General features: G+C 40.6%; 1 protein-coding gene across 7 annotated transcripts in view; it reads left to right on the forward strand.

Annotated features, from left to right (window-relative positions):
• The window catches only part of tsc2 (TSC complex subunit 2), a 47,095-nt gene that overhangs the window by 9,552 nt on the left and 23,213 nt on the right, over positions 1–14,330 (forward strand). For all 7 annotated transcript variants that reach the window (XM_038271780.1, XM_038271778.1, XM_038271777.1 and 4 more), the window contains 15 exons: positions 1,771–1,888; positions 2,047–2,095; positions 5,653–5,778; positions 5,908–5,981; positions 6,132–6,258; positions 10,571–10,714; positions 10,802–10,939; positions 11,028–11,131; positions 11,221–11,302; positions 11,544–11,699; positions 11,783–11,902; positions 11,996–12,118; positions 12,221–12,327; positions 12,415–12,580; positions 13,805–13,927. In XM_038271780.1, coding sequence (XP_038127708.1) covers positions 1,771–1,888; positions 2,047–2,095; positions 5,653–5,778; positions 5,908–5,981; positions 6,132–6,258; positions 10,571–10,714; positions 10,802–10,939; positions 11,028–11,131; positions 11,221–11,302; positions 11,544–11,699; positions 11,783–11,902; positions 11,996–12,118; positions 12,221–12,327; positions 12,415–12,580; positions 13,805–13,927 — 1,757 coding nt within the window. The remainder of the gene's footprint in view (positions 1–1,770; positions 1,889–2,046; positions 2,096–5,652; positions 5,779–5,907; positions 5,982–6,131; positions 6,259–10,570; positions 10,715–10,801; positions 10,940–11,027; positions 11,132–11,220; positions 11,303–11,543; positions 11,700–11,782; positions 11,903–11,995; positions 12,119–12,220; positions 12,328–12,414; positions 12,581–13,804; positions 13,928–14,330) is intronic.

Here is a 14,330-nt window from a genome sequence, read left to right on the forward strand (position 1 = left end):
TTCGGTGAATGCTGTTCATTGAACGAGTTCATGCACAACCCTGCCCTAGCGAATGTAAAAGACAGGTTGCAAACTTCTCTGTTTTTGTTGTTATGATGGCTTTTGAACTCCCCTTTGTCTGACCCGTCACCCAGAGCCTGTTTGCCTAGAGCCGCGGTTCTCAAAGTGTGTGGCGCGACCCACTGGTGGGGAATTGAGACGTGACAGGTGGGGCGCGCCAAGTGCCGGTGTGTGTGTGTGTGTGTGTGTGACTATAAATGTAGAACGTGTGAGAGCAAACTGTCCTTATAGCTGTATGTTGCCGCTTTTTAGACCAATCAAACCCACAAAGTAATCATTACTAGCCTACATGCAGTCTAATTAAAAGAACATTAGATATGAGAAACATTTCACCTGGAACTGAAGTGCCAAAATAAATATTGACGTGACGTCGGCATATTATTTGTAACGGAATAAACTTTCGCGCCCCAGTGTTGCCAACTCAGCGACTTTGTCGCTATATTTCAGACCCCTCCAGCGACTCTTTTTCAAAAAAGCGACTAGCGACAAATCTAGCGACTTTTGGAGACTCTTACGTGAAAGCACGTATCGTTCCTTTTCTTGTCCTCCAGCGGCAGGTGCTGCCGTGGGGCGCCTCCTCCGTCCCAACCCCGTTCTCCCCCGCTATCGCAGGAGTCCCTCTCAGCGCTGCAGTCAGAGCAGAGACACAGCATGTTTAACTTTAGCGTCCAGACTGCAAATAAAGCGCACATGCGCCGGGATTGACGGCGCAGGTTGATCATAAATAACTGAATTTGAAATATTTTATTAGTTTATTATGCAATGAAAAATAAAGTAAGTCTATTTTTTCCTATTCTGTCTGCAGCACCTGCTGATTTTAGGTCTGCTGAGGAGGACCAGTTTATTGAAATGACGTCTGACTCCACCCTGAAGCTCAGGTTTAATGCTCAGACTAATAGTGAATTCTGGTTAGGAGTGGAGAGGGAGTATCCACTCATCGGGCAGAGAGCTGTGTGCATTCTTCTTCCCTTTGCCACATCATATCTTTGTGAGATGGGCTTTTCAGCTGCTGCTTCAATGAAAACAAAATACAGATCTCAGCTGAACATTGAGCATGACTTGAGAGTGGCAGTATCAAGCCTGCAACCCCGTTTTGAGAAACTGTGCAATGCAAAACAGGCTCATTGCAGCCACTAATGCAGGGATAAATAGAACTGTCTTGCCAGATGGATTTCACTTCTTTTCTTTTATTAACAGATTGCAGAGTGCCACTTTAATTTTTTCTATCTTTGAGCTTGATACAAATTTTGACACAGCTGCATTTTTATTTTCTTTATTTTTTAGCTTGCTGTTATTTGATGTAGATAGTTTGTATTTAGATACTACTTGTTACTTCAGTAAAATTGGAACATTTTAAGATTGTTGCATATTTCATTAGCATTGTGTTGGGGCGATGGGGACAGGCGGGGCTTGAAAATTCCCCCTTGTCCAAAGTGGGGAATCACAGAAAAAGTTTGAGAACCACTGGCCTAGAGAGACCCTACCAGGGGCATTTAAGCCATAACAAAATAGTACCTGAGATCATCTGAGCATTACAACCCCTTCACTGTGTTAACATGGTTTTTCGAGGAAGAGACTGAGACTGTATCAGATCATTTTTAATAGTTAATAGTTGATTGTATTACATCTTCTCATTATAGTGGTCCTAATAATTAACTGCATTACTGCTCCTTTTTCCAATCTCTTAACAATCATTGATCTCTTTTTCAGCCCGGTTTGTCCTCCTGTGGATGGACATTGGTCTTACCACAGATTTCCTCCATGTCCTTGTGAATCTAGTAAAGTACAACAGCTGCTACCTGGATCAGAACGTCTCCGTCATGGTCCAGTAAGTCTAAGGAACAACCCAATCAGTGTTGGTTGGGCTTCAGTTTGAATTTTTATTTTGTGAGATCTTTTTGTTTCAATCTGTTTATAAGTTTTCATTGCTATCCAGTTGGTGTTTTAAATTCAAACAACCATGTTAACCTTTTGTGCTCTCTGCAGGAAAATCTGTTTTCTGTGCAACCGAACAACATCATCCACAGATATAGAGGTTGGTTTCTGTCATCATTCCAGACTTATGATGATTTCCACCCACACGCCTTCGTTTCTGTCTGGTTCATAGCTGGCCTTCCCAATTTGAAACATGAAGTTAGCTGAGTGATAAAACTGTGGTAAACTGTTTAAAATTTGCCTTTGTGGGGCTACTTTAATGTTACTTTTCATTTTCAAAACTTTGTTTTTTTATTATCATGTGCACTTGTTTAGTTCAACAATATTTACCCTACATCTGTGTTAGTGTTTCCATCTTAGGGTTTAAATGTGGCAACTGCATTTGAAATTTTATATATATATTTTTTTAATGGTAAAGGTTTTCATTTTAACCCGATGTTTGGTTATAAAAGTATCTCACTTAGGTACATGCCTTCACAGCCAGTAATCCTGTGTGCTTGATCCAGCTTAATGCATTACTTAGTCGGAGCCTTAAAGCAAGCAGCATGAACTTTGTGAATCCAGACCCCTTGGCCCCTCTTCTTTATCAGTGTTAATGTCCTTCTTAATATTAGTCCAAAAATAGAATTCTGCAGGATCTCAGTGTGTATGCCAGACCCTGTCTCTTTTTTACACAGTAATAGGGGGGGGAAAAAAACAATGTTAAAGCTTTTTGGTGTACGATCACATGACTCTGAGTCTGCTGGTCAAAATAGAAGGTCCTGGGTGGGCTGGGTTGTCCTGGATCTTTGGGGTCCAGACTGAGAGACTTTCCATGTTGTAGTTTCTGCAGTTTGATCATTCAGCTGGGGCTGATAGTGTTCAGTCCTGATTTGAATCAACAAACAGCTTCCTGATGTATGCTTTTCAATGTGGCCTAGAGTGCTGTGAAGGGCAGTGGCATCTTCTATGGACCCGTTCCCTCTGTAGATATACTAGTCTTGGTAATGCAGTATTTTTTTTTTTTAAGTAAAGAAAGGAAATTGATTTTCCTTTGGCAATTTGTTTTTATAGAGAAGCTTAACTAAAAAAATTAAATGTATAAAAAAAACTAATAAATCTATGACAATAAAATGGTAAAAATTGAGAATGCTCACTGCTAGTTATACCAGTATAATGCAAGGTTGTGGGCATTCATTTACATTTTGGCAAGATATAGTTTTAAATTTCATCCATCAGCAACGCAGGTTCTAATAACAGGTGCAGACTTGTTGAACTGCAGAATGGTATAAACTTCTCGGTGTAGCAACAATTATGCATTAATCTCCACCATATGCTAATCTCTAGCCGTCCCAGTCTGGACAAGTTGCCAGCCTATCACATACCCGAGGACGATTTAGAGAGACCCATTAAAGGGGTGATAGAATGATTCTATAGGGTATTTGGTGCTGGTCCTTAAGGTCTCTGAATAGGGTGTGTAAAATATGTTGGGCTGAAAATGGCATATTTGCTGTTGTATAAGCCCTGACACAAGCCTGATTAAAAGCCCTAGAATGAGATGACAGGTTTTCTTCCTTTTATGGTATGCTCATGAATATTTGTGCACTGAGTGGTTGATTTACAATAAGCGAAGCTGCTTAGCAAAGGCTATTGATAGCAACAAGCACTCACTCACAGAAACATCAAATTGTTGATATGGTAGGGTGACTAGACGTCCTCTTTTTCCCGGACATGTCCTACTTTTCATACAAAAAAAAAATGTCCGAATTTCGAAATCGTCCGTGATTTTGGTCAACTTCAGTGCAGCGCGTAGTTGAAACACACCAGGCATTTGAACTGAGCTGTCTGTTTTGATCTGTCCAAGATTTTGAAAGCTGTCTTAGGTAAAATGCGTAGAGCAAATGAACAGCTAAGCATCAAACTTTGCAGGGATCTTCTGATAGACTAAATTAATCCTTGCCTGTCGAGTCTTTGGATCCTTTGGAAGACTGTGAGAATTTTCTCCTTCCTCCGTGCAGCCTGAGGACTTCATTTACACCCGTGGTTCTGGCCCATTTTCAATAGAGAAACTGCTTTGTAATTCTTGTAGAAGTAAACCCAACTGTAGGCTAAACGGCTAAACTGGTGTCTTACATCAACCTCTATTCATGTTCTTGGGACAGTGAACCAGTGGCCTGGTCTGTATGAAAATTTCGAGGCGTGACAAAAGTACAGGCCAGAGCCAAATAAGGCAACATCCCAGAGTTTACATCAACTCGGAACTTCGTTTGGATTCGCCCATTTTATGCTGGAAGTTTAGAATTGTGAGATTTGCAGAGAAAGGAGGGGTCGATGGGGTTTGAACTTTTCTGTACATCCATTTCACCCACTGAACTATTGTTATTCATCTATGACAATGTAAACTCGTTTTGCATTCTATGAACCCTTTAATTCAGTGCTTCTTAGATGTTTTCTTTTGCATCCTCCTTTGAAGAATGAAAAAAAAAAAAATCAGCTCCCCACCATCCAGAACAAAATGGGTTAAAAGGAAATTTGTCTGTTGTAGCTGTTGGTTAAAGGTTACAAAGAATTCTGTGATCTATTTTTTTTAACCATGCCACAGGTTTATTCACTACAAACATTAACACTATAAAAGTTTTTTTATGAGCCTTAAGTCAAAACTAAGTCAAAACAACACTGATTACAGCTACAGAGCAAACAGCAGATGGTGCCGTTTTCCCATTTAGGAGGAATTATTGTCTTTTTTTCTTTAGCTGCAATCCTGTTGGACCAGGGAATTGACACCTGAGGCTTTCTGGGACCTCTGCAATGGCCCTTAATAGTAGCTTAAAAAAATATAACGATCCAACTGATGACAAATACCACATTTTTAATTTTTTTTTAAGAAGAGTATTTGATTTTATTTTCACAGCAGAATTACGTTAAAATAATTGTTTCTCTTTTCCTTTTCATTAACTTGGAAATTATGTTTTTTTTTTTTTTTTATCTACCTATATCCCGTAGAAGTTAATACACAATTCATCTTTATGAATATTTTGATATTTTTTCTTGTTTTAAAATCTTAAAATGTAGCAGATATTTAACAAAAATAAACTGTTTTTTTTAAAAGGGTATATAAAATTTACAGCTCTAACCGACTTTTACTGAACCAGGTTTGGAGCAAAATGGCTCTTCAGTTTTTAAAGGTTGCAGACCCCTCTACTAGACAAAAGAGAGGGATTTTACAGGTTTGGCATCTTCAGTGCTAACCACTACTCCACAGTGCAGGCGAGAAGTATATCAGCTAATCTCTTAGAAGCAGCGTTTAGCAAAAAGTAAAACTAGGAGAGGAGGCACTTAATTTCAGAACTTTTTTTTTTGTCTTTACTTCCTATGCTGTTAGTTCTTTCTTTGCCATTTCTAATTCTTGAAGTTTTTATCCTTTTTGGTACCTGAAGTATTTTAAGTGTGACAGAGTTTAGTCCACCATTAGATGTTTCATACTGTCCATCTTTTCTGTCAGTTATGTTGTGATGGGTCAAAATTGAAATAATAATTTTACATCCATATAACACGTAACACTTTTTGGGTTTAAAAGAAATGCAGTCTAAGCATAAAGCTTTTTTTATTTGGCATCTTTCTGTGCCGTTTTTCATGTTCATAATGCTGATCACAGCTTTGGTTGGGGTTTGTGTCCAGGTGGCGCTTCAGGTCTTGGATGCGGTGGTTTGTTACAACTGCCTGCCTTCAGAGTCCCTCACTGTCTTTATTATAACTCTTTGCCGTACGGTGAATGTGAAGGAGTTCTGTGAATCCTGCTGGAAGGTGAGAAGCGGATTAGTTGTTTATAAATGTGTATTTGTTTTCTTTTTCTTTTGTATTTTTTTAAGGATTTAAAACTTTTCCATCTGATTTTTTTTTCTTTTGTATTTCTTCTGGGTTGTGTTTCACCAGCTTATGAGAAAAGTTTTGGGGACTCATCTTGGCCACAGCGCCATTTACACCATGTGTCGGATCATGGAAGAGAGGTATTATTACTTGGCAGGTTTACAGTGTTTTTTTTTTGTTTTTGTTTTTTAACTAAAGCTTAACAATTAAAAAAGATCTTTATAGATATACTGTGGTTAATTGGCTCTTATTTTAGTTTACAAGTGATTTTAGAGTAACTTCTCCACCAGGATGTACATGGAAGATGCCCCGCTGCTGAGAGGAGCAGTGTTCTTTGTGGGAATGGCTCTGTGGGGCGCTCACAGACTCCCTGCTCTGAAAAACACACCGACACTTGTCCTGCCATCATTCTACAAGGTACTAAATAGCTTAACATTATTAAAATCTTAGACTGAGCCACATTTACAGATTTAGTCCTCTCGCTTTGTAGATCCAGCTTGAAATGGAATCAGACTCTAATTCTTCTAGACTTAGATTTGGACTCACCTTTATTTATCCATTGGGATTACTCCTTCAGGGAAATTCTGGTTCCAGTAGCTTATATAGAGTGCAAAGAGTTCAAGTAAGATGCCATTAAAGATAAAAATACGACAGAAAATATAAAAAGAGTGTATATAGTACCAAAAAAGCATAAAAAAAAGAAAAAAAGTTGTAATGCCCTGGATTGTCCTGTTTCCCTTAGATATAAAATATCTGCACAGTCGAGAGCTAAGGGAAGACTACATGGTAGTTGACTCGGGTTATGTCATCTTTTTTTTTTTTAAACCATGTTTCCATATTGTATTTAGTTCTTTGAATTCAGGTCAAATGTCAGATAAAATGACTTAAAATAATTTTTTTTTCATATTTTTATTAAAGGTATGAAAAAAATATTTCTACTATTTTGTATAATGAAAGCTGAGATTTAATTTTAGCCATACCACCCAGCCCAATAGGCTTATTTCAGGAAGTTGATATGCGGTGTGCACCAGCAGGTGGTAGAAGACCACTTCATCTTCGCTCTTAATGCTCCTGTTACACCACAATCATTTGGACCAGCGTATTCCTGACGTACGAAAAATCTGGCAAAAAACGCTGGCGTACTTTGGATAAGTTAAGTTATGAGCACGCTGAAACACGCTGGCACATGTATGTTGAGAAATTTTGTTTATGCTCAACACTTCCCGATGTGGTGCATAAGTTGCAGGTAAATTATGTGAACGTTGACATACACTATATTGCCAAAAGTATTTGCTCACCTGCCTTGACTCACATATGAGCTTAAGTGACATCCCGTTCCTAATCCATAGGGTTCAATATGACGTCGGTCCACCCTTTGCAGCTAGAACAGCTTCAACTCTTCTGGGAAGGCTGTCCACAAGGTTTAGGAGTGTGTTTATGGGAATTTTTGACCATTCTTCCAGAAGCGCATTTGTGAGGTCGCACACTGATGTTGGACGAGAAGGCCTGGCTCTCAGTCTCCGCTCTAATTCATCCCAAAGGTGTTCTATCGGGTTGAGGTCAGGACTCTGTGCAGGCCAGTCAAGTTCATCCACACCAGACTCTGTCATCCATGTCTTTATGGACCTTGCTTTGTGCACTGGTGCACAGTCATGTTGGAAGAGGAAGGGGCCAGCTCCAAACTGTTCCCACAAAGTTGGGAGCATGGAATTGTCCAAAATGTCTTGGTATGCTGAAGCATTCAGAGTTCCTTTCACTGGAACTAAGGGGCCAAGCCCAGCTCCTGAAAAACAACCCCACACCATAATCCCCCCTCCACCAAACTTTACACTTGGCACAATGCAGTCAGACAAGTACCGTTCTCCTGGCAACCGCCAAACCCAGACCCGTCCATCAGATTGCCAGATGGAGAAGCGCGATTCGTCACTCCAGAGAACGCGTCTCCACTGCTCTAGAGTCCAGTGGCGGCGTGCTTTACACCACCGCATCCGACGCTTTGCATTGCACTTGGTGATGTATGGCTTGGATGCAGCTGCTCGCCCATGGAAACCCATTCCATGAAGCTCTCTGTGCACTGTTCTTGAGCTACATGAAGTTTGGAGGTCTGTAGTGATTGACTCTGCAGAAAGTTGGCGACCTCTTCGCACTATGCGCGTCAGCATCCGCTGACCCCGCTCCGTCAGTTTACGTGGCCTACCACTTCGTGGCTGAGTTGCTGTCGTTCCCAAACACTTCCATTTTCTTATAATACAGCTGACAGTTGACTGTGGAATATTTAGGAGCGAGGAAATTTCACGACTGGATTTGTTGCACAGGTGGCATCCTATCACAGTTCCACGCTGGAATTCACTGAGCTCCTGAGAGCGACCCATTCTTTCACAAATGTTTGTAAAAACAGTCTGCATGCCTAGGTGCTTGAATTTATACACCTGTGGCCATGGAAGTGATTGGAACACCTGATTCCAATAATTTGGATGGGTGAGCAAATACTTTTGGCAATATAGTGTACGTTAAGAGTAAGTTACTCATAAGTCTTGACGTCTAGCTTATTCAAAACCTGATTAACTTCTCCTCCAGACTGCATCCCCATCATAGGGTGAACGTGAAGGTGAGTGTGATGGATCCTCCCTGCGTTCATGCTCACGGCTACAACCAACAAACTTCCTAGGAGACATGACACTGAATCAGCTGCGACTGCAAAACTTCTTTCTTTCTTTTTAATTATAATTTTTTTGGAGGGCGGTAAACAGCAGCTAGGTTAATACTGCGATCAAAGACATCTTTTTATGCAGACCGGGTGAAGGGGAACAGTTTTAACTGATGCTTCATAACGGCTTGCTAACACTACTGTGCGTTATGCATAAGTTAGGCTGTAGTTGGACACCTGCTCTGGACTCATTATGAATACATTATGTTTATGCCCAAAATTGAAAAAAATACAAAGAACGTTCTTCGTATGCCAGTGTTTTAGGACATTATGAGACGTCAGGCTCGTCAAGGTGTGACAGTGAGTGAGTGAGTGAGTTAGATCACTTGTTGCTCATGTACAGGTGCTGGTCATAAAATTAGAATATCATGAAAAAGTAGATTGATTTCAGTAATTCCATTTAAAAAGTGAAACTTGTATATTATATTCAAACATTACATACAAACTCATATATTTCAGATGTTTATTTTGTTTAATTTTGATGATTACAAATGACAACAAATGAAAATCTCAAATTCATCATATCAGAAAATTAGAATATTGTGAAAAGGTTCAAAATTGATGGCCCCTGGTGCCACACTCTAATCAGCTAATTAACTCAAACCACCTGCAAAAGCCTTTAAATGGTCTTTCAGTCTAGTTCTATAGGCTACACAATCATGGGGAAGACTGCTGACTTGACAGTTGTCCAAAAGACGACCATCGACACCTTGCACAAGGAGGGCAAGACACAAAAGGTCATCGCTAAAGAGGCTGGCTGTTCACAGAGCTCAGTGTCCAAGCACATTAATAGAGAGGCGAAGGGAAGGAAAAGATGTGGTCGAAAAAAGTGTACAAGCAAGAGAGATAACCGCACCCTGGAGAGGATTGTGAAACAAAACCCCTTCAAAAATGTGGGGGAGATTCACAAAGAGTGGACTGCAGCTGGAGTGAGTGCTTCAAGAACCACCACACACAGACGTATGAAAGACATGGGTTTCTGCTGTCGCATTCCTTGTGTCAAGCCACTCTTGAACCACAGACAGCGTCAGAAGCGTCTTGCCTGGGCTAAAGAGAAACAGGACTGGACTGCTGGTGAGTGGTCCAAAGTCATGTTCTCTGATGAAAGTAAATTTTGCATTTCCTTTGGAAATCAAGGTCCCAGAGTCTGGAGGAAAAGAAGAGAGGCACTTCATCCACGTTGCTTGAAGTCCAGTGTAAAGTTTCCACAGTCAGTGATGGTTTGGGGTGCCATGTCATCTGCTGGTGTTGGTCCATTGTGTTTTCTGAGGTCCAGGGTCAACGCAGCCACATACCAGGAAGTTTTAGAGCACTTCATGCTTCCTGCAGCTGACCAACTTTTTGGAGATGCAGATTTCATTTTCCAACAGGACTTGGCACCTGCACACAGTGCCAAAGCTACCAGTACCTGGTTGAAGGACCATGGTATCCCTGTTCTTAATTGGCCAGCAAACTCTCCTGACCTTAACCCCATAGAAAATCTATGGGGTATTGTGAAGAAGAAGATGCAATACACCAGACCCAACAATTCAGAAGAGCTAAAAGCCACTATTAGAGCAACCTGGGCTATCATAACACCTGAGCAGTGCCACAGACTGATCGACTCCATGCCACGCCGCATTGCTGCAGTAATACAGGCCAAAGGAGGCCCAACTAAATACTGAGTGCTGTACATGCTCATACTTTTCATGTTCATACTTTTCAGTTGGCCAACATTTCTATAAATCCTTTGTTTTTATTGGTCTTCAGTAATATTCTAATTTTCTGATATGATGAATTTGAGATTTTCATTTGTTGTCATTTGTAATCATCAAAATTAAACAAAATAAACATCTGAAATATATGAGTTTGTATGTAATGTATGAATATAATATACAAGTTTCACTTTTTAAATGGAATTACTGAAATCAATCTACTTTTTCATGATATTCTAATTTTATGACCAGCACCTGTACTTGAGGTTTAAAAATGAGATGAAAACAGGTTCTGAAATAATTGTGATTGCCTGACTTCTGCTTTCAGGCCATGTCATGTGCCAATGAGGTGGTGTCGTATGAGATCGTCCTCTCTATCACCAGACTGATTAAGAAATACGGCAAAGAGCTGCAGGTGGTCACATGGGACATCCTGCTGGGCATCATCGAGCGACTGCTGCAGCAGATCCAGGTTCAGCCAAACATTAGGAACATGGGAGAAAGACAGAAATCAAAGAGTCTTGAGAAGCTAAGTTGCTTTTCTTTCTTGTGTTCTCAGACGATAGGCAGCCCAGAGCTGAAGACCATCGTGTATGAGCTGCTGACCACAGTAGAAGAGCTGTATGAGCAGAATGGTTACCATGGCTCCACGGAAAAGTTCTTCGTTCTTGTGGAGAAATGTGCCGACAAGAGACCTGTTTGTACCCTTCCCACTGTCCAGTCAGTGTATTCGATCCTCTCCTGGAGTACAGCCTCTGTTCTTATTTGAATCTCGTGTGTAACAGGACGCGTCGGTGCTGACCCTTATCTCATACCGAGCACAGTCCATTCAGCCTGCAAAGGATGGCTGGATCCAGAGCCTCCACTGCCTCATGGAGAAATTCTTTAGGTACGTTGCTCTTAGGATCTGGTTCACGATTATCTTCCTCTCTTTGATTACTGGCATCCCAACTCTACTGTGTCCTCTGTGTCTGGAAGGAACGAGACTCGCAGCAGGATCAGGATCAAAGTGCTTCATATTCTCTCTTTCGTTCTCAGCACCAATCGGCAGCTCTATGAGGTTTGAACACTCATACGTCTGCTTTTTTGTAGTCAGTGATCAGATGAGAAAAAGATGCTTTTTGTCTGGACTGTGTTTTACATTTTAAAGCTAAATAAAAATTAGAAAACAGAATTGGTTTTAAAGGCTTGATTTTGGTTTTGATTTTAGGTAAGGTTTGATCTTTTATTACCTGTTGCTAACATTGATTAAGATTCATCAAAAAGCACCTGCTTGTTCTTCATTTCCTTTCTTTTTTCAGGATGAGCTGATTGAGAAGGTGGTGATTCCTCAGCTCAGTGCGATAGCTGAAGACAGGGATCCAGCTGTCAGAACACAGGCCACCCAGCTGCTGGTGGACCTTGCTGAGGGTTGTAACACACATCACTTCACCAGCCTTCTGGACATCATTGAGCGGGTGAATACAGACAGGACAGCAGATAAGTCATATGACTTCATCCAGTTCAGTCAGGAATAAGTTTTTTTTTTTTTTTTTTACAGGTGGCAAACCGTCCTCTGGTTTGCTCCGGGTCCCTGGAGGTTTCTGAGAGAGACTCACCAGCTGACTCTCCTATGGAAGATGTCAGGACTGCTATACGGGGCCTGCTGGAGATCTTGCAGGTACTTGGTCAGCAATGTTTTCCTTGATTATACAGAAATGTCTTTTTGGTATGAAACTGAATCCTTAGCAACTCTCATTCTGTTCTGCAACAGAGCAAACTCTACAGCTTGCCAGCTGGCCATGCGAGTCGGGTTTATGAGCTGCTAATCAGCCACCTGCAGCTTCACTATAAGAACAAATACTGCTCAGCTGTCGCTTCCAGCATCAGACTCCAGGTAGGAATCAGTCCATTTTCTGTGCAACTATCATCTCTGCTCATTTTCATCCTGCATTATTCCCAGAATGTTGATGTTTTACTCTTTAACATCTTTGTTTAGGTGTTTGACTTCTTCCTGATGATGCGTGCTGACTCTCTGCACCGTGTGGGGGTGCCCAATAAGGATGGTGTGATGAGGTTCAGCCCTTACTGCTACTGTGATGCAGGGTAAAAACAGCAACATGCCAAAAAGATGCTAGTCTTGCTTCATGTGGCCTGATTGTTACTAAACTGTTTTTTCCCCCTTTTTTTCAGGGAACCGGAGAAGCGTATTTGTGATAAAAAGCCTGCAGGTTCCATATCGCCCCCTGCTGGCAGTCCTGCTCCAGGTGTTGCTCCTCCTGCTTCAACAACCTCCATTCGTTCAGCCTACCTTCCGTACGTGCCTGCCTTCACCGTCCTCCTGCAGTGCCTCAAGATGGTATACACAGAAACTTTTCCTATAACACAACAAGTCAAAAATTTGGTATTTTATTATTTTTGTTTAGGTTAACAGGGAATGAAAGATTTATGGTGGGAGAATATTGGAAATCATAGGTTTTTCAGACACATGATCTAGATCAACCTTTCAGTGTGCCTTTTAATTCTTGAAAAGATTTGAATAAACTTTCATAAATTTTCATGTATGGCTAAGTTTAAAAAAACAAAACAGATTTATTTTAGAAACTTTCTTCCATTTTGTAAAAGACAACAAATATACTGAATGACACAGATTGAAGACAACACACTCGCATGCTCCAGTTTTTACCTCCTTTCACCCAAAAAGGTTTGTATTGCGACTCGGTATGCTTTAAAGAGCCTAACTACTACAGACTGATGGAGACTTTTTTCCAGTGGAAACAAAACGGGCAGCAATGTTGTGTTTCCCACTTTTCAGTTTGTCTGATTTAGCATCAGGCCTCAGAATGACTTCCCTATAAGCTTAAATATCTTCTGGTAAACACATATTTAATGAATCAGCAGCTTCACCTTTTTGTGTCCTCTGTTAGAGCACATTTGTCAAAACTCCTGCAGCTGTTTTGTTTACTGTTCCTCTGCTATACACACCTGAATCACATTATTAGGCCATAAACAGGAATCTGTAGAAATTGGCTCTATGAGGAGGTATTTCAGACTTGGGTCGCATTCAAGAGTTGCAAAATACTGACCCTCTAAAATACCAACTGTTTAGCTGTTAAGTATCTGTTCTTTAGCTCAACTGATGAAATATCAAGGCCATTGGAAGAACTTGTAATTCAGCCAGGATGTCACTAAAAGTTGTAGGACATCAGATGATGACTGGAGTTTGAGACAAAATCTTTGACAGTAAAACACAGGGAAGAAGCTACATGTGGTGTTTATCTAAACCTTTAGTATTTAACAGGGTCAAAATTTATTTATAAAAAAAAAAAAAGGGGGGTTTTATTATTTTTTAGTATTTAGTTAATTGGAGAGGAGTAGATATTAATCACAGCATGGAACAAGCCTTATTGGTCAGGTTACAAACTTCACTTTCGGACCTGATGAGGCAATGGCTGTGTATCTGCCAAATAACTTTGCCCCCTAATTTGTGAGCTTTCTAATGCATACTTCTTTTTTTGTTCTAAACATGTCGGAGCACATTAAACATTTATGAATTGCTTTCACCTATACTCTTATTTTGCAGGAGACTGACTGGAAGGTTCTGAAAGTCGTCCTTGAGAAGCTGCCATGGATGCTGCAGTTCAAAGTCCTTTTATTAACTTCAGCGTGCAGCTTGGATCACCTCTGCTCAACGCTCTGCGCCATGGTAGCAAACCTTCTCTCAAATGTTCAAAATGGGATGAATAGTTAGTTAATAAGAGGAATAGAGCTTTGTTTTTTCTCCAACGAGGACTGGGCGGTTATTATTAACAAGCAGCACATTTTTTTTCTTATTTTATATTTTTAAATCAAATTGTTTAGCAAAATCCAAGAAAGCCCTGAACAACCGAATGCTTCAGCTGCTGCCATAAATCCAGTGACGTCACACTGGGTAATCAGGTCTCAGCTGACAGGAGCTAAAGGGAAGGAGCTTTGGTTTTGAATTGATGAATTTTGGCAGTTATATGCAATCACACAGATGTGTAGCAATGCATTACTCTCAATAGGGTAGTGGTTTCTGAGTTATCTGAAAAGGCCTAAACCTTTTCCTTGTTCCACGAGGCATCATG

This window comes from Cyprinodon tularosa, unplaced genomic scaffold, assembly GCF_016077235.1.
Source record: "Cyprinodon tularosa strain WSP-4 unplaced genomic scaffold, ASM1607723v1 ctg81, whole genome shotgun sequence".
Taxonomy (NCBI): Eukaryota; Metazoa; Chordata; class Actinopteri; order Cyprinodontiformes; family Cyprinodontidae; genus Cyprinodon; species Cyprinodon tularosa.